Below are 16935 nucleotides of genomic sequence, written 5' to 3'. Positions count from 1 at the left end.
TGGCCGGTGCAGCAGGTTGATAAGAATGTGCGGTAAGCCTCTGTGAGGATCTACTTGACGTCAGCTGATCCCGGGTTGAAGGTTCTCCGTGATGGATCGAAGAGTTTCCATCCTGAACCTGGCCTGTATGTGCTTGTTGATGTATTTGAGGTTCAAGATGGCAGCGCCACTCCCGTTTTCTTTGGCGGTGAAGAAGTGGGAGTAGACTCCTAAGAATCTCTCCATAGATGGCACTGGCTCTATGGCTCTGATCTCCAGAAGGTGTTGGATGGCTTGTTCTGTCCTTTGGAGTTTGTCCAGTCTGGAGTGGCGTTGGAAGGTGCGGAAGCGTGGCTTTGGTGTTTTTGCCAGCTCCAGGAGGTAACCCGTCTCGATCACCTCCCTTGTCCATCGGTCTACGTGGTCGCCCGTCCATGCGTCTTGAAAGTGGGACAGGCGTCCGCCGACCGGAATGTTCGGGTGGTCAGCTGCGATTCTGGCCACCTGGGCGAAAGGGCTGGCCAGTCTTGCCTCCGGGGCGGAAATTGGGACGAAAGGAATTTGCCGCGTTGTTGTTGTTGTTGCCGAAGTTGCCCTGTTTCCGAAAGGACTGGTGTTGATGATATGTCCTCCGTCCATCTCTAGGGGCCCGAGGCAAGGTCCGTTGGGTTCTGAAGTTGGTGTGCGATCTGTAGGAGGAGGAAGACGTGTCCCCTCTGATGTATCTAGGTAGGGTCTTCCTGTTCTTGTTGTCCTTTGCTTCAACTAGGACGTTGTCCAGCTCCCGTCCAAAAAGTCTGTTTCCGTGGAAGTCGTAGGTGGCCACCACCTGTTTAGAGTGAAAGTCGGCAGCCCAGGAGCGCAGCCACGTGTGTCTGCGGGCCACCGATGCCAGTGCTGAGCCACGGGTCACCATCATCATGGCGTCAAAGGTGGAGTCGGCTAGGTAAGATGTAGCAAAGAGGACCCTCTCAATGCCCTCCCTGATCCTCTGATCCTCCGGAGGGATCATGTCCAGGAGCCTTCTTAGCCACAGGATGGAGGCACGAGCAACAGTTGCTGATGGTGCCAAGATCTTGGTGGCCTGGGCTAATTTCTCGTGCGTCTTTCTCAGGAAGACGTCTATGCGGCGGTCCGTGGGATCCTTCAGGGACCCCTCCCCGTCCTTTGTCACCAGCCCCCCTGACTGGAGAGTAGCAACCGGGGCATCCACCATCGGTGTCTGCAGCATGTGATGGACGTACTCAGGGACTGCGTACAGTTTCTTGAAACTGGACGGGGAGCCCCTATTGGAGCCTAGATCCGACCATTCCCTGCGGATCCTCCTTTCAAAATACTCTGGAAGTGGGAAAACCTCCTGAGGTTTTTCCTGCCTTGGGAAGATGTCCTGTTTCCCCCTGGGGCATCCCTTGATGGGTTTGGTGGTGGTCGGGGCTGGGGCTGACGGGTCCTCTGCGTCCACTGCATCTTGCAGTTCCAGGGCAGAGATAGTCTTGGCCATTAGTGCAGAGAGGTGTTCTTGTTTGAAAAACCTCATAAAGCACTCACTGGACTCTATGGGGGTCTCCTCGGAATCAGAGAAATGATCCGACTGGTCCCCGATTTCCCCCTCGCTGTATTCCTCAGAGGTGTCCCCCGGGATGGTCAGGGGGTTCCTCTCTGCCACGGGGCTGAGGGACCGGGATGGGGACCGGTGCCTCCGTCTGGGCTCTGGGGGCAAGGGGGATCTGGCTCCTGCTCTTTGGTTGTGGCTTTCCCCGCCGTTATGGAACCTTGTAATCTCTTCCCTCATGGCCTCTCTAAAGAAGCCCATGAGTTCCCGTGGAGAGGCGTCTCTCCAGGAGCCAGAAACCGCCATGTTCGCAGGCAAGGGGGGGGGGAGGTTGACCTGTCCTCCCGATGGGAGGTTGCTCTGCCCTCCCGGGAGGTAGCTCTGCCCTCCGAAGGGCCTGGGCTGCGGCTGGCGCGTCCCGCCCCCCTTTCCCGGTCTTGCCTGGTTTCAGACGTGTTGTTCTGGCCGTCTGCCTCGTCTCCGGTGGGCGATGCCTCTCCGGAGGAGGATTCCCGCCGCTCTGCTCCCTCGTCGGCCCTGCATGGGCCGGAATCACGGCGCGGCTGGTTGCCTGGCGCCGGGGAGCCATCACACGGCCGCGGTGCAGGAGCAACGCCCGCTGCGGCCCTACATGGGTCACTGGCGCTCCTGTGGGGCGATCCCCCCGGCATCTCGTCCCGGCGCGACTTCTTCTGCTGCCGGGACCCGTCGATCCCTCCCGCCGCCGCCGTCGCGGCTGCTGCGGGGGCTGCCGTCTTCCGCGCTGCAGCTCCGGAGCTCTTGCTGGCTTCGGAGTTCTTCTGGGCGGCCTGACTCCCTTTGCGGATGGCCGCCCTCGTCCCCTCCGCCGCCGACTTGTGGAAGTCGGGCGGGGGTGAAAAAGACCGGTGAGCCATCTGTGGCCGCCGGATGGGCTGAGAGAAAAAGCAAGGAGAGACTCCGCGTTGGCTGGAGAATCCCTTGCAATCCGGTGCAGCTGAGCTTAAAGCGATCCCGCTGCACCCAGCCCCTTGCTGCCTAGCTTCTAAACTATTTAAAAAAGGCTAAATTTAAAGGAAAAAACCTAAACTGGCTGCAAGCCAGTGAAAGACCTGCACTCTCTGCGAAGGCAGGAGAACTTCTGGGGAACCAAGATGGAGGCCAGGGACGTCACAGGAAGTGGAAAAAATCAACATCCTGCCTCTCTAGACAAAGGAAGGGAATCACCCGGCCAAGATGCCCTAAGTCGCCTCCAGGAGAATAATTATTTTTAAAGCACACTTATCTAATTATGGTACAACTTCATGATTAAAGTTATGTTTATGGTTTTATTGTATAAACTATCAGACTTGTTTTCACAACTATTGCCTTGGCAGATATTTTAGAAGAGTAGTATTCAATTAATAGAAGGATCCAAGCATCACCTTGCTGTTCTTTTAGTCTTCTAAGTTACAAGGATGGTTCTGACATTTGGGTGCTGTGTGGTTTCTGGGCTGTGTGGTTGTGTGGTTTCCGGGCTGTGTGGTTTCCGGGTTCTGACATTCTTTCTAACCAAGGTTATTATGTTTTATAAGTATTTTAACTCTGTATTTTAGCTCCTTTAAAAGTTGTTTTAATAATGTATGTTTTTAATGTTTTATTACAAGGGTTTTATAATGTAATTTTATCACATATCTTTAAAATTGTTAGGTACCTAAATAGTTAGTTGTAAAGGCTGAAAGGCAGGATATAAATAAACATACCTTATCCCCAAACCCAGCACAGTTCTCATCCTCAAGCACCACTGTTGCCATATGGGAGATAATGACACCTGCAGCCCAATACTGCTCTATGCAAGAGCTCTTTCCTAGTCAAATATCCAGGTGTTTCCTGATGCACCTTACCTGCATCCATATCTGTGGTGAAAACAAGCTCATCACATACAAATACTCCCGGTCACACCATGGGGGAATGATCCCTTATCCTGTGTACCTTTCAGCTGGGTAGTGTGCAAGTCTGTGTATAGCACTGGTGTAAGCAGTGGGACTTCTGATCCCGACTCTCTACAGCAGATTCATATACCATACCACACACTGCTTTGGAAAGTAGCACTCATTTTAATAGCAGTCTCCGATATGGGGGGATTGTGGTTCAGGAAACAAAACCAAGTCCCATTTAGCACGCAGACTGTCATATGGTTTTTGCCTATATATATTATAGAATGTAATACACAGTCTACTTGCTTCTCTAAATATGCACCACATGCCCCTAGCTACTGTGGGTTTGTGTCCCAATGCGCACAAGCTCCTCTTCGGGGTCTGCCTACAAATCCACCAGAAAATGACATTTTGGATACCAAAATAATAATAAAGACACATAAAACATACATCATTTTGGGATATCAGAGTAATTTTTTGCTGTCGTCACAGCTGACTTATTGTGACTTTGTGGGGTTTTCAAAGCAAGAGACTTTCAGAGATGGTTTGCCATGGCTGCCTTCTCACAGCAATTAACCAAGTAATATTCTAAGTCCTTACAAAAACCAAAGTACAAAATATTCTGCACTGGTAATAGTTCCTGGGTAACTCTAAAGCTCACTTTGCTGCAACCACAGGACTTGTGATTTGCTGCAAGAATCCTGTGATGACAGTGGCATAGTTTTCCAAATTCATCCTGATTAAGAGATTTCCAGGAAAGCACATAACTTCTCAGACTGTGAAAATCCAGTATTACCGTGTGGGAATGCACAGAGAATATGAACCAGTACCTATAAATACTATCATTTCCTGCTAACCTTGGTTATGACTCAGTAATGGCCAAAGCTTCTACATTTCACCCTCTGCTACCGAGAAGGACTTCTGAAAAGTATCTGAAGCAGAATGACAAGAAGTCTGGACTCCAGAGTCCCAACAGGTATGAAAGTGGTAAGCCAGCTTCAGATGGGAAAAAGCCCTGTGGATGTAGTGATACAGGGAGCAATGTTGGATGGTGGTCCACACCTGTGACCATTGTGGCCCACAGAAGGAAAAACATTAATGTAGAAAGATGCCAACAGAGAAATGCTGGTGGCTGCCTCACACCAGGGAGGGGAAGTGATACCAAGAGGCAGCTCTATCTAGGAATGAGGCCAGTTGAGGACATAAAATTCCAACCATCCCTAGATGAGAACTACCAGTCTCTGCAGTTCAGGGTTCCCAGGAGAGCAGGAGAAGGCAGCAGCTAGGGGTGCTGTCAATCCCATCCCCTCATTCATAGTTTAAGACTCTTTAGTGGGTGATATTCAGAAGCCAAAAGAAATGCACCTCCAGCCCATGAAAATACTCTCCCCCTCCTGTGGACAGCAGCTCCCAAAGTGATCATTTCAGAGGCCATCAATGCAGTTTCTCACACGAGATATATATGATATCCCATCTCTCAACTACAAAGGTTTACAAACCCATTTAAATAGTGCAAAGCAAATGGATTTTAGTGGTTCATAAATTCTCCGTGTACCATCATTCTTCAGATTCTGAGTTTAAGAAATTAGAATGCATCTCTCTTTTCCTGTGCAGATCAATTGGCTCAGCAACAGCTGCTTTCTTTGCAATGCCAGGCAAGTACAACAAGCCCTATACACAGAAAGTATATCCATGTTTGGCCAGTAAGTTAATCCATGTTTGTCTGGAAATCCTACTTACTCTCCTCTGGATCTTCACTTGCTAGGGAATTACTGGGGAGAGCCTGAACAGCTGCTCGTGTTTCAGGGGTTGAATCTAGTGGCCCTATTCTGTTATCTCTTTGTTGCTCCCATTCTTGACTGAATCCTCCATCATCAGCTTCTGTATTTCCCCTCTGGGTCTGATTTCCTGTGATTGAAAAATAAAGATAAATAGTTCTTAACTTTCTGACATAAGATCTATCATGCAATAACCATATCATCAAGATTGAATGACCAAAAGATAGGTAAAAACAAATAACTGTTTTCTAGTACCCCAGGTGTCACCAAAAATTGTCTTGAAAAACAGGATGTTCTGGGACAGTACTCAGCTATATATATGCCTGGAGGCATTTTGGGGATCAAATAAAGCCAGCAAATTAAAACTTAATCCTGACAAAACGAAGGTGTCACTGGTGGGAGAAAGGTTTGACTGAGGAATTAAGATATCTCCTGTTCTGGATGGAACACTGCACTTTGCCTAAAAGAATGAATGCATAATTTGGGCGTGCTGCTGGACCTTATTTATTTTTTCATATATTCATGTTATTTATAGTCCACCAATCTTGCTCAGGATGAATTACATAGTGCATGTCAACAAGATTAACAGGTTGGGACAGACAAAAAACAATGCAACAGTGTTTGAATTGTAGAAATTTGACAAGAAGAAATATGACAGAGCTGAAACAATGCAAAAATCAAGTATTTAAATATGACACAATAAATGGAAAAAAATTACACATACTTACAGCTATAGACACTACACAATAGTATAGCCTGTCACTTTACCAGGCATCTTTCTGAACCATTGTATTACAATACAACCCCAATTGCCTGGGTAAAAAAGCCTTCCTGAATAATTCAGTTTTGCATAGTTTGAAGAAAGCATGGACAGTAGGAACTTTCCAGACCTCATCAAGCAGGCCATTCCATATGGTGGGGCCCATGAAAGAATGTGTATTCACAGGCAGCTGATTTTGTCCATTTGCATGGTGGTGCCTGAAAAAGGCCCTGCTGGCAAAGCATAGGAAGAGCCATGGTCCTGCAGATATCAGGGAGCAAGGCCATGAAGGGCTTTACATGTGATCACCAATATCTTGAACTGAGCCCAGTAACTGATGGGCAGCCAGTGGGAGTAATATGTATGCTCTGCCAAGTTCCTGATAATAACTGAGCTGCAGCATTCTGCTCTAAGTTGATTTCAGTGGGAGACCTATGTAGAGTGCATTGCAATATGTATGGTACAACACCCTCATTAGGATAGATTTTATTGTATTTACTATTCATGTGTTTTATTATTTTTATTGACTGGTTCTGTTAAAAGCTGTAGCAACATTAGGAGTGTTGAGTATGTTTTAAATAAATATAAAAAATATAACCTGGAAAACACTGACATAATCCTTGCAAAGCCAGTTGGGAAAAAAGACATGAAGTAAAGCCATACCTTTTTTATCATATGTGGATCTTTTGGGAGCTCTCTTTTGTGCTTCCGGGTCTTCCTCAGCCATGTTCACCAGCCAAATCATTGTTGCTGAGGGAGAAGTTCATATCCTGGTTAATTATGGCATTGTTAAAAATAAAATTAATGTTGTTTTTCTGCCACATATTGATTACACAATAGCAGCATTGTAGGATTTGTTGCAAAGTTTATTGTGCTACAACACAGGCTGCATTTAGATATTATGAACAAATACCACTTTGCAATGACAAATGAGCCAGGAAATTTGTGAAGCAAACATTGACAACTTCCTAGTTTGAAAGAACTTGGAGTTTAAGATGTCCTGATGTAACAAACTACCGTATATACTCGCATATAAGTCAACCCGCGTATAAGTTGAGGGTGGGAAATGCAGCAGCTTCTGGTAAATTTCAAAAATAAATACCAATAAAATTACATTAATTGAGGCATCAGTAGGTTAAATGGTTTTGAATATTTATTTCAAAGAAAAACAGTAAACTAGCTCTGTAAGTGGAAAAGAGGTATCAACAGTAACTTCAAAAGTACAAAAACCTTAACTCAATCTGCAGCCAAGCTAAAACCCAAGAGTTAAAATCCTTCAAAACTGAATTCCTCCTCCTCATCTGTATGTCCAAATGTAACCCAACTCAGATTTTAAGAGGGATACTATCAGACATGTTATAGGAGTTCAAGGCTTTGTCAGTGTGATCCCACCTTGTGACCCTTGACATTAACCAGACTTACAACAAAAGAAACTATAAATCTGTTTTCTGTTTCATAAACAGTAGTGTGCAGTATAACAATGAAAAACGGCAAACCAATACAGAAACAACAATAGTTCTGGCCTGTTATGCAAAACAGACCAGCAGGGTCTCAGTCCTGTGGTTCTCTCTGGCTGTGTCCAAAACCAAAATACAAACTAATAGTCAATCAATATAAACACAATATCCCCTTCTCAACAATTAATACAAACATTCTCATACCTGAAATATGTAAATACAGTTCATAACAACTGAACTCTGTGAAGTTGATGCCTGTTAGCAGTTATGAACCCTATTCTTCCTTAGAGAAAATGGAGCCTTCTTCCTTATATGGAAAATCTGAGCTCTTTAGCTCCCCCTAATAGACCCTGGGTTACACAAACAGAGCTTAAGCCATAGAAAACAATGGAATAGAATTACCATATTTCCAGAGTATGACCCGCATATAAGTCTACTTATACGCGAGTATATATGGTAGTTGGTTTCTTGAGTACTAATTTGTAGGAAAGAACAAGCAACAATTTGTTAAAGTACTCAAATTTTTTGTGCCACTAAGTCACAGCTCATTAATGGCAACCATATAGGAATTTCAAGGCAGGCATTTGGAGGTGGTTTGCCACTGCCTGTATCTGCATCATGACTCTAGTATTCTTTAGAGGCTACCCATCCAAAAACTTACCAGTGCCGACCCTATTTAGCTTCTATTCGAGACATGAGATCTGACAAGATCAGGCTAGGCAGAAGCAATCCAGGTCAGGTACATAATCTGGATTTAAAAGAGTTTAGATCCAACCCAAAGTGATATGTTGTTGTAATTGATCTACTGCTTTAATTGAACTATAACTACACAGTTTCTGTCGTTCACTTTCACTTAACATTACATGAAATAGTCTTAAAAACACAAAATGTTCTCTTTATCTTAGGACATTTTATACAAAACATAGTTCAAACTTTTCAGCCCACAATAAACAAAGAGCGGAAGCCAAAGGAAATGAAAACATGACCCACAGCTGCTCAACTAGCCTCCTGTACTTCAGTAAAAAAAATCAGGTGGTATAGGAAAATTCTCTTTCAGATTAAAAACAAATATCAGATTACGAATGTCTGTAATACTTACATGAGTAAATTAGTGCTGGGAACAGTGTTTCATTTCTTTCCTGAGCTGTTTCAACCAGCATACGTAGTGGTCCTTTAGGACTCAAGACAGCAATCAGATCTGGAAGACAGACATTGTGATGTAGTGAAGAGAAAGATTAAGACCCCAAACATTGACAATATGGTTTCTTTAAAATATTTTAAAGCTCTTATATAACATTTTGTGGTCTGCCTACCACCCCGAGGGATTTGAAGACATACCTAGGAATGGACAACCTGCACCACTGAAGGTCGACATTTATCTTGAAGGGCCTAATGAACCAATTTTGAAGGGGCGACATTCTAAGATGAAGGCCCAACAACTTCTGAATGGTAATTGTTTGCTGATATCTCTTGCAGAGAAACCAAGTCATCAAGCTCTGAATGGTTTTAATCTTCTTCAAAGGGAGGACGGCAAGGTCAGTCTTAGAATCTAATGTGGTAGCAATGAATTTGAGCTGGTGATAAGATTTGAGACATGACTTGACAGAGTATAAGATCCAAACCCTGAAAGACCTCTAAATCCAAGGTTAGCCTAGCTCAAGGTTCTCCACTGACTGTGCCATAAAGAGCCAGTTCTCCAAATAAAATAAAAGAGTGCAGCCGTGCAAGGACAGGTGCTCTACCATCACCTCCATCATCTTAGTAAATACTGAGGCACAAAGGGCAACCCAAAGGGTAGAATGCTGAACTCATAGACCGTATCACCACTGCAAATCTTAAGCATTTGCAGCAATTCCCTTGGATAGCCACATGCAAATAAGCATACTTGAGGTCCACCACAGCGAACCAGTCCCCTTTGTTGAGGAAGGACATAGTTCCAGGCACTGACAGCATACCGAACTTCTTAACAATCATAAATTTGTTAAGGTCCCGGAGGTCCAAAATAGGATGCTGGCCCCCATCCTTCTTCTGGACAGGGAAGTAACATAAGTAGAAACCTTCCTCCAGGGAAGATTGATCTACTTCTTGGATAGCTGCTGTGGCTTACATGGTACCTACTTTTGTGGACAATGCTGGAGAAGGCCAAGAAATAGAGTGAACTCTAGTTGACAACAGAGGCATAGAGACAAGCTCCAAGAAATAACCACACTTTATTAACAGAAGAACTCAGGAATCAGAACAGATTAAAACAGAGCTAAACTATTGCCAAATTGTACTATAGGAGAAACAGCAGGAACAGCCAGTCAAGCATTCTGCTTTTTGGAAGCAGAGACAGGTCTCTCAGGGGAGCTACTGCCTTTCTCCTCCCTCCCTCTGGGCTGGTACCTGCCCTTATTCTGCTGAACGGAGCCCAGTTTATACTGATTAGACTGCTGATTGTAAGACTGGTATGACCATATTCAAACAGCCTACTGGGCTGAAAAGTATCTCTGCCAATATGAAGGATCTCTAGATGATGAAGACTGATTAATACAGAGGGATTTTATGGTTAGCTTGTCTTTATGAAGCCCATGTAAAATACCGTCAGTTTCCTCATTGAAGAACTTTTTGCAGTCAAAGGGGAAGTCCTCCACCTGAACTTTAATATAAAGAGTCAGGGTGAAGGCATGAAGCCATGGATGGCACCTCAAGACAATGCTGGAGACCACAACCCTGCAACGGCTGTCGGCAGAATCCTTTGCAGCATTCATTTGGGGTGTTTTGGGTTTTTTTTGCCAATTTTAGTCCTTTGGCTTGCACAAACACAGACCTTTTTTGCTTCCAGAAGAAAAGCAATTATGGGACCAAGCCTCTCCCACAGATAACTGGTAGCACCCAATCAGCATTAGCTGTGCAGAGCCCTATAGCTGCCACTGAATAGATTTTGCACCCCAGGGCATTCCACTTGCACCCTTCCTTGTCTAATAGAGCTGACACTGTGCCTGACCATTGCAGGCACCACTTTCACCACCAGAGAGTTGGGGGCAGGGTGGTGGCAGAAATAGTCCGCATCCATCTCTTTGATTTTGTAAAGGTTCTCAATGCATCTGATCAAGGCTGACCCCAAAACCAGTCTCTCTCCCAGATCTCTGTGGAAATGCGTAGAATCCCTTTGACTGGGGCAATTGATCTGGGAAGTATCTTTGTCCTCTAGCATGCTCATTACTGGATCCACAGATTTAGAGTTGGGGCATACATACATGCTCTTTAGGGCCTTGGCTATTCATAAGAGTTGGTCCACATATTTTCGATGGACCTCCGATGTCACAGCCTGGGACTGCACGTCGTCAAGAAAGTAATCCTGACCAGCAGAAGAGTAATGCATTCCTGTAATCTAACTTGGATGTGTCATAGCATGGATCACCGTGACCAGATGATGCTTTTCAAGAAATGCTTATGGACTGTAGCAGCTTCCAAGAAACCCAAAACAAAAACAAGTTCTATTTCCTCCCCCCCCCGCCCCCTCCCAGTTTTTTTGAAGGTCGGATACATGGAATGGCGTGTTTTCCCTACATAATCTATTTCAGCAAGGAAGCCCCCTTAAAGAAAAAAAGGGAAATACAAGTAACAATGCTCTGAGGATAAATTACTGTTATTCTAAAAACTATACACAGATTTAAATATATCTAAAATTCCAAATCCACACTAGTAAATCAGCTCTGTTCATGAATTTAATTTCCTGAGATCTGAAAAAACATAATGGAAAGGTAGAATAAGTAGTCCCTATTGTATTAAATACAATTTTTGGCTCCAAGATCTTACCGTACACCGAAATTACTGCCAAGATGAGCCAGGCAGTCCATTCAGGGAGGTATTTGATGAAGACCAGAGCCATTAGAGCACTTATCATAATGAGATAGGCTTGCTGGAGCCGAAGGGGACCTTTCCAGTGAATGCAGATCATTCCCACCACACCAAAATTCCAGATCATTAGAGCGAGGGTAATGTAGTCCATAGCAACATTGTAGGTCTTAAAAACCTCCCTGTGAAACACAGAAAATGTTGAAATATTACTACTGCATCAGAGCAAAGAAAGAGAATGGGACAAATAAACAATTAATTTTGCTTTGTTATTCCTATCTCAACATTAACACTTGGTCTTCAAACTATGTTACAACTTACAGATAAAAAGTTCAGTTTTGAAGGAATAAATGGTTCAAGCTTCATGACATTATATGCTGTAATTTACTAATAAAGTTCCATGTAACACATTCCTTTGTTTTCCTTTTGCCCCTTACTAATCTCCATAACTGGAAATATAATCAGAACATCAAATCCATGGATACTTAAATCTAGAGACTTGCAGCCAGAAAAATCAGCAATAGCCGAACACGTGATAAACCAAGATGGGCACAGACTACAGACATCAGAAGAGCTGCAAGACCAAGAATAAACCACAGGAAAGAAGATAAACAGCCATCCAAAGGAAAAGTGTTCTGACCATACATCAAGGGAATCACTGATCGTATAGGGAAACTGATGAAGAAACATAACCTTGAAACAATCTACAGACCACTAAGAAAATTCAACAAATGCGTTCAGCAAAGCTTAAGAGGGATCCTCTAACTTCCGCAGGAGTCTACCACGTACCGTGCAACTGTGAACAAGTCTATGTAGGGACCACCAAACGCAGCGCCCAGACACGAATAAAAAAACATGAAAGGCACTGCAGACTAATTCAGCCGGAAAAATCAGCAATAGCAGGACAAGTGATAAACCAAACTGGGCACAGAATATTATTTGAAAACACAGAAATTCTAGACCACTCTTGACAACCACTATGTCAGACTACACAGAGAAGTCATTGAAATCCACAAGCACATGAACAATTTCAACAGAAAGGAAGAAACCATGAAAATGAACAAAATTTGGCTACCAGTACTGAAAAACACTAGGCTCAAGACAGTGACTAATGAACACCACCCAGACAAAGGATGTCTCCAGGCAGTAAGCAATCAAATGACTAGTGAACACCACCCAGAACACCACCCACCACTCTAGGCAGTAAGCAATCAAAGGGATCAAAGGCCAGGCTACTACAATGCTGATGCCCTCACTAATTGATTATGCTATCTTCATGGTTATTCACATGGTAAATAGGTGGATCCCACCCAACACATGCAAATCAAGCTTGATAATTGTATGCGTATTTATTTATTTATTTATTTATTTATTTATTTATTTATTTATTTATTTATTAGATTTTTATACCGCCCTATCCCCGAAGGGCTCTGGGCGGTGTACAACATTTAAAACGCAATATAATTAAATAAACATTTAAAAGCAGCGATAAAATTTCCCAATATAATTACCAAGTATAAAACTCAAGTTCAGATTTAAATTTAAATTCAAGATGTAGGTGGCGTCCAGCGTTCCGAAAATATAAAGTCCCTCCCTCCCCGCGGTAAAGGGAGGCATGGCGAGTCTCATTAGGTGGTTAGCGGCCCAGATGTTAAGGGCCAAGGAAGGGGCACTATTAGCGGCTGGTTCCTCCAAAGGCCAGTGAACAGCTCCGTCTTACAGGCCCTGCGGAACTCCCCAAGGTCCCGCAGGGCCCGGACAGCTGGTGGAAGAGCTGTTCCGCCGGGCCGGGGCCAGGGCTGTAAAGGTCCTGGCCCGTGTGGAGGCCAGCCGCATTGCCGAGGGGCCAGGGACCACCAGTAGATTGGCCTCCGCCGATTGGAGAGGCCGCGTAGGGACGTATGGGGTGATGCGGTCTCGAAGATACGATGGCCCCAGGCCGCGAATGGCCTTAAAGGTCAGCACCAACACCTTGAAGATGATCCGGAACTCTACTGGAAGCCAAAGCAGCTGCCGCAGCACAGGCTGAATGTGTTCTCGAAAGCCGCTGCCTGTAAGCAGACGTGCTGCTGCATGGTGAACCAGTTTTAATCGCCGGGTCAAACGCAAGGGAAGGCCCGCGTAGAAGCGAGTTACAATAGTCTAATCTGGAGATGACCGTTGCATGGCTCACACAGGCTAGATCTGGTCTGGAGAGGAAGGGGCCAGTCGCTGGGCCTGACGAAGGTGGAAAAAAGCAGCCCGGGTTGTATGGGCCACCTGGGTCTCCATTGAGAGAGACAAATCCAGGTGGACCCCCAGGCTGCGGATGGAGGGTCGGCGCCAATGTGACCCCTCCCACACCGGGCGGCTGGAAAGTCCCTCCCCCCCCTCACGTCCGAGCCCGAGGATCTCCGCCTTCGATGGATTCAGTTTTAACCTGCTCTGTCGCAACCAACCAGCGACCGCCTCCAAACAGTGCTGTAGAGCCGCGGCGGCGGCTGCTCCCTCCATCAACAGAATGAGCTGTGTGTCATCAGCTGCAGACTGATGGCAAATCAGCCCAAAACTCCGTACCAGCTGAGCAAGAGGTCGCATGTAGATGTTAAATAACAGCGGGGACAGTAATGCCCCTGGGGTACACCGCATTGGAGCGGGCACTTCCGGGAGGCCTGGTCCCCGCACCTCACTTGCTGATTCCAGCCCCGGAGAAACGAGGTTATCCACTGAAGGACAGTGCCCCGCACTCCGGAGGCGGCCAGGCGGTGGGCCAAAAGGTCGTGGTCGACCACATCAAATGCTGCGGTGAGATCTAACAACACCAGCAGCGCCGATCCGCCTTGGGTCAAGCTGAATCTGAGTGTATCTGTGACGGCGACGAGAACAGTCTCCGTCCCATGCCCAGCACGGAAGCCGGACTGGAAGGGGTCAAAAGCCGATGCGTCATCCAGAAAACCTTGAAGCTGCTCCAGCACCACTCTCTCAATTACCTTCCCAGAAGCGAAAGATTGAAACGGGCGGTAATTGGCCAGATCCCTTGGATCTAACGATGGTCTTTTAAGAGTGGGTGGACCACTGCCTCCTTCAACCCATCCGGGAAGGTTCCTTGCTCAAGAGAACCATTGATGATACTCAACAGATGGGGTCGTAGCTCCGCCCGGCAAGTTTTCACAAGCCAGGACGGGCACGGATCCAGAGGACAGGTAGTAGGTCTAACAGCAGCTAAGGCTCTGTCGACAGCGGCTTCAGAGAGCAGGGAAAACTGGGTCAGACAAGGACCCGAAGACGGCAAGGGAGTCTCCAGTTCGCTAATTGTAGCTAACGTGGATGGGAGGTGGAGTGGCGGGCGGCGATCTTGTCTGCGAAAAAGCTCATAAATGCCTCACAGCTGATATCCAATTGGGGGTTTGAAGATCTCTCCGATAAGGAGGTCAATGACTGAATTATACGAAATAATTGTGCCGGGCGGGAGCTAGCAGACGCGAGGGAGGAGGAGAAGAAAGTCCTCTTCGCCTCCTTTGTCGCCATCTCATAGGCTTTCATAAGCGTCCTATAGGATGTTCGCGCAGCTTCGTCGCGAGATTTCCTCCACACTCGCTCTAGACGTCTAAGCCCCCGCTTCATGCGGCGCAGCTCCTCTGTATACCACGGAGGCGCCGAGGCGGGGACGTAGAGGACGCTGGGGCAACAACATCGATGGCATCGGAGAGTCGGAATTCCAATCCTCCACCTGCTCATCGAGTGTGCGGCGGGTTCAGGGTCCCGCAGAGCATTCAGGAAACCAAGTGGATCCATGAGTCTCCGTGGGGGCGTAAATCAGCCGATCGCCTGAGCGAGGTTGAGGTGCGACAAGTCCACCCGGACCTTCAGGGCGAAATGGTCGGACCATGGCACTCTATCAATAGAGGATACGACCAGACTTATCCCCGACCCAAAGACCAAGTCCAGCGTGTGCCCAGCCTCATGGGTGGGGCCAGAATTTATCAGGGAGAGGCCCAGCGTCGCCATGGATGACACTAGGTCCGCGGCTGCCGTACATGAGGCAGCGTCGGCATGGACGTTGAAGTCCCCCAAGACAATAAGTCTGGGGAATCGCAACGCCCAGTCCGCCACCACCTCCAGCAGCTGCGGCAGGCTGTCTCCCGGTGCGCTAGGCGACCGGTACACCAGGAGAACAGCCAACCTCTCCGAGGCCAACCACTCCAGGCCGACACACTCTATGCCGGTGACCTCTGGGACGGGGGCTGCCCTGAAGGGAATAGATTCACGGATGAACAGTGCTACACGCCCCCCCGGCCCTGGGTTCGTGATGCGGTGAAGACCTGCTGAAACCGAGGGCGCTGACCGCCTAAGGCGACGGTCTCACCTTCGCGCACCCAGGTTTCGGTGATGCATGCCAGGTCCACCTGCTGGGCTCCGAGAAAGTCCCGGAGAACCATGGTCTTATTATTAATGGACCTGGCATTAATTAACACCAAAGACGAAGCAGAGTATCCCTGATCCCAACCACCATCGTTTCTCGGGATAGGTCGGAGGTCAGAAGGCAGACGAGCATAATTGTTTCTCGTGTGTCTTCTATCATATGGCCACCGCCTACCGCAATATCTACCCCGTCCCATCAACACAGGGATCCCTAGCCCCGGAGTTTGTGCCCCCATGACTCTACCAGCCTCCCTTCCCCCTAAAAAACCTGACTGATATCCCTAGTATAACTATCTAAGCCAGTCTTAATCAATCCAGCCTTAAGCTGAATTAGCTATAGTACTAGCTCTAATACAACTCCAGTAGCTACCCACAATATATACTAATACAATTCCACAGCTATCAACTAAAATACAATCTATAATCAACTAACATCTATCAATAATAATACCATCTATCAAAATGATCTAGGTAACCCTAGGTTACCAACGGCAAATCGGGGTTAGGAAAAGGGATGCAAATTGAAGATGCTGGATGAAGATTAAGGGAGACCGTTCCTCAAGGGGGCATCGTTGTCATCTAGGTTCCCAGTGGGATCGGTGGGGGTGATGATAAAAGGTTCTCCTGTGGTAGAATATCTATTATGCAGGCGGTGGGTCCAGGGCTCACACCACCTGAGCCAGCCGCCTAGGTGCAAGTCAGGAGAGCTACAGGATGGAAACTAAAAATGTAGACCAGACAAATATAATCCAGACAACAGCCGGGAGCCACTGCCACTGGCTAGCCCGGTCAGTCCTGAATAAGCAGTGTCAATATATAGAACACACCCAGCTCTCTCACAGCTGGTGCGTATGTCAGGTTTCGGTGATGCATGCCAGGTCCACCTGCTGGCAAATGGTTCTTTCTCCCACCCTGGACTTTCCCCAGGTATATATACTCCACTTGCTCTACTACCATCACATCCTCTGAAGATGACAGCCACAGATGCAGGCGAAACGTCAGCAGAAAATGCTATTAGAACATGGCCATACAGCCTGGAAACCACACAACACCCCACTTACAACAGCCACTTTCAAAGGTTTATTTTAAACCAGAATTTGTAGAGGGGTAGGCCATTTAAATTATTCAACATGCAACAGTGACTAGCGCTAAGCACTGACTTCGGTGGGCTAAGATAGGCATAGCTGCGTTTGGGATGGCACTGCAAGTGAAACTTATGTATGGAATATTTATGAGTTCATTTTCCTGAAAGTCAGTGCCACCCATGATGATG

At 46.6% G+C, this 16935-nt stretch overlaps 1 protein-coding gene across 2 annotated transcripts in view; it reads right to left on the bottom strand.

Moving 5' to 3' along the window:
• Window positions 1–16935, bottom strand: part of PSEN1 (presenilin 1) — a 43684-nt gene that overhangs the window by 11225 nt on the left and 15524 nt on the right. For both annotated transcript variants that reach the window (XM_048484078.1, XM_048484079.1), the window contains 4 exons: window positions 11223–11443; window positions 8521–8619; window positions 6628–6714; window positions 5167–5334 (listed from right to left, as the gene is read on the bottom strand). In XM_048484078.1, coding sequence (XP_048340035.1) covers window positions 5167–5334; window positions 6628–6714; window positions 8521–8619; window positions 11223–11443 — 575 coding nt within the window. The remainder of the gene's footprint in view (window positions 1–5166; window positions 5335–6627; window positions 6715–8520; window positions 8620–11222; window positions 11444–16935) is intronic.

This window comes from Sphaerodactylus townsendi, linkage group LG02 (assembly GCF_021028975.2).
Source record: "Sphaerodactylus townsendi isolate TG3544 linkage group LG02, MPM_Stown_v2.3, whole genome shotgun sequence".
Lineage (NCBI taxonomy): Eukaryota > Metazoa > Chordata > Lepidosauria > Squamata > Sphaerodactylidae > Sphaerodactylus > Sphaerodactylus townsendi.
Note: the sequence above shows the minus strand (reverse complement) of the source record. Positions and strands in the feature narration are given on the sequence as shown.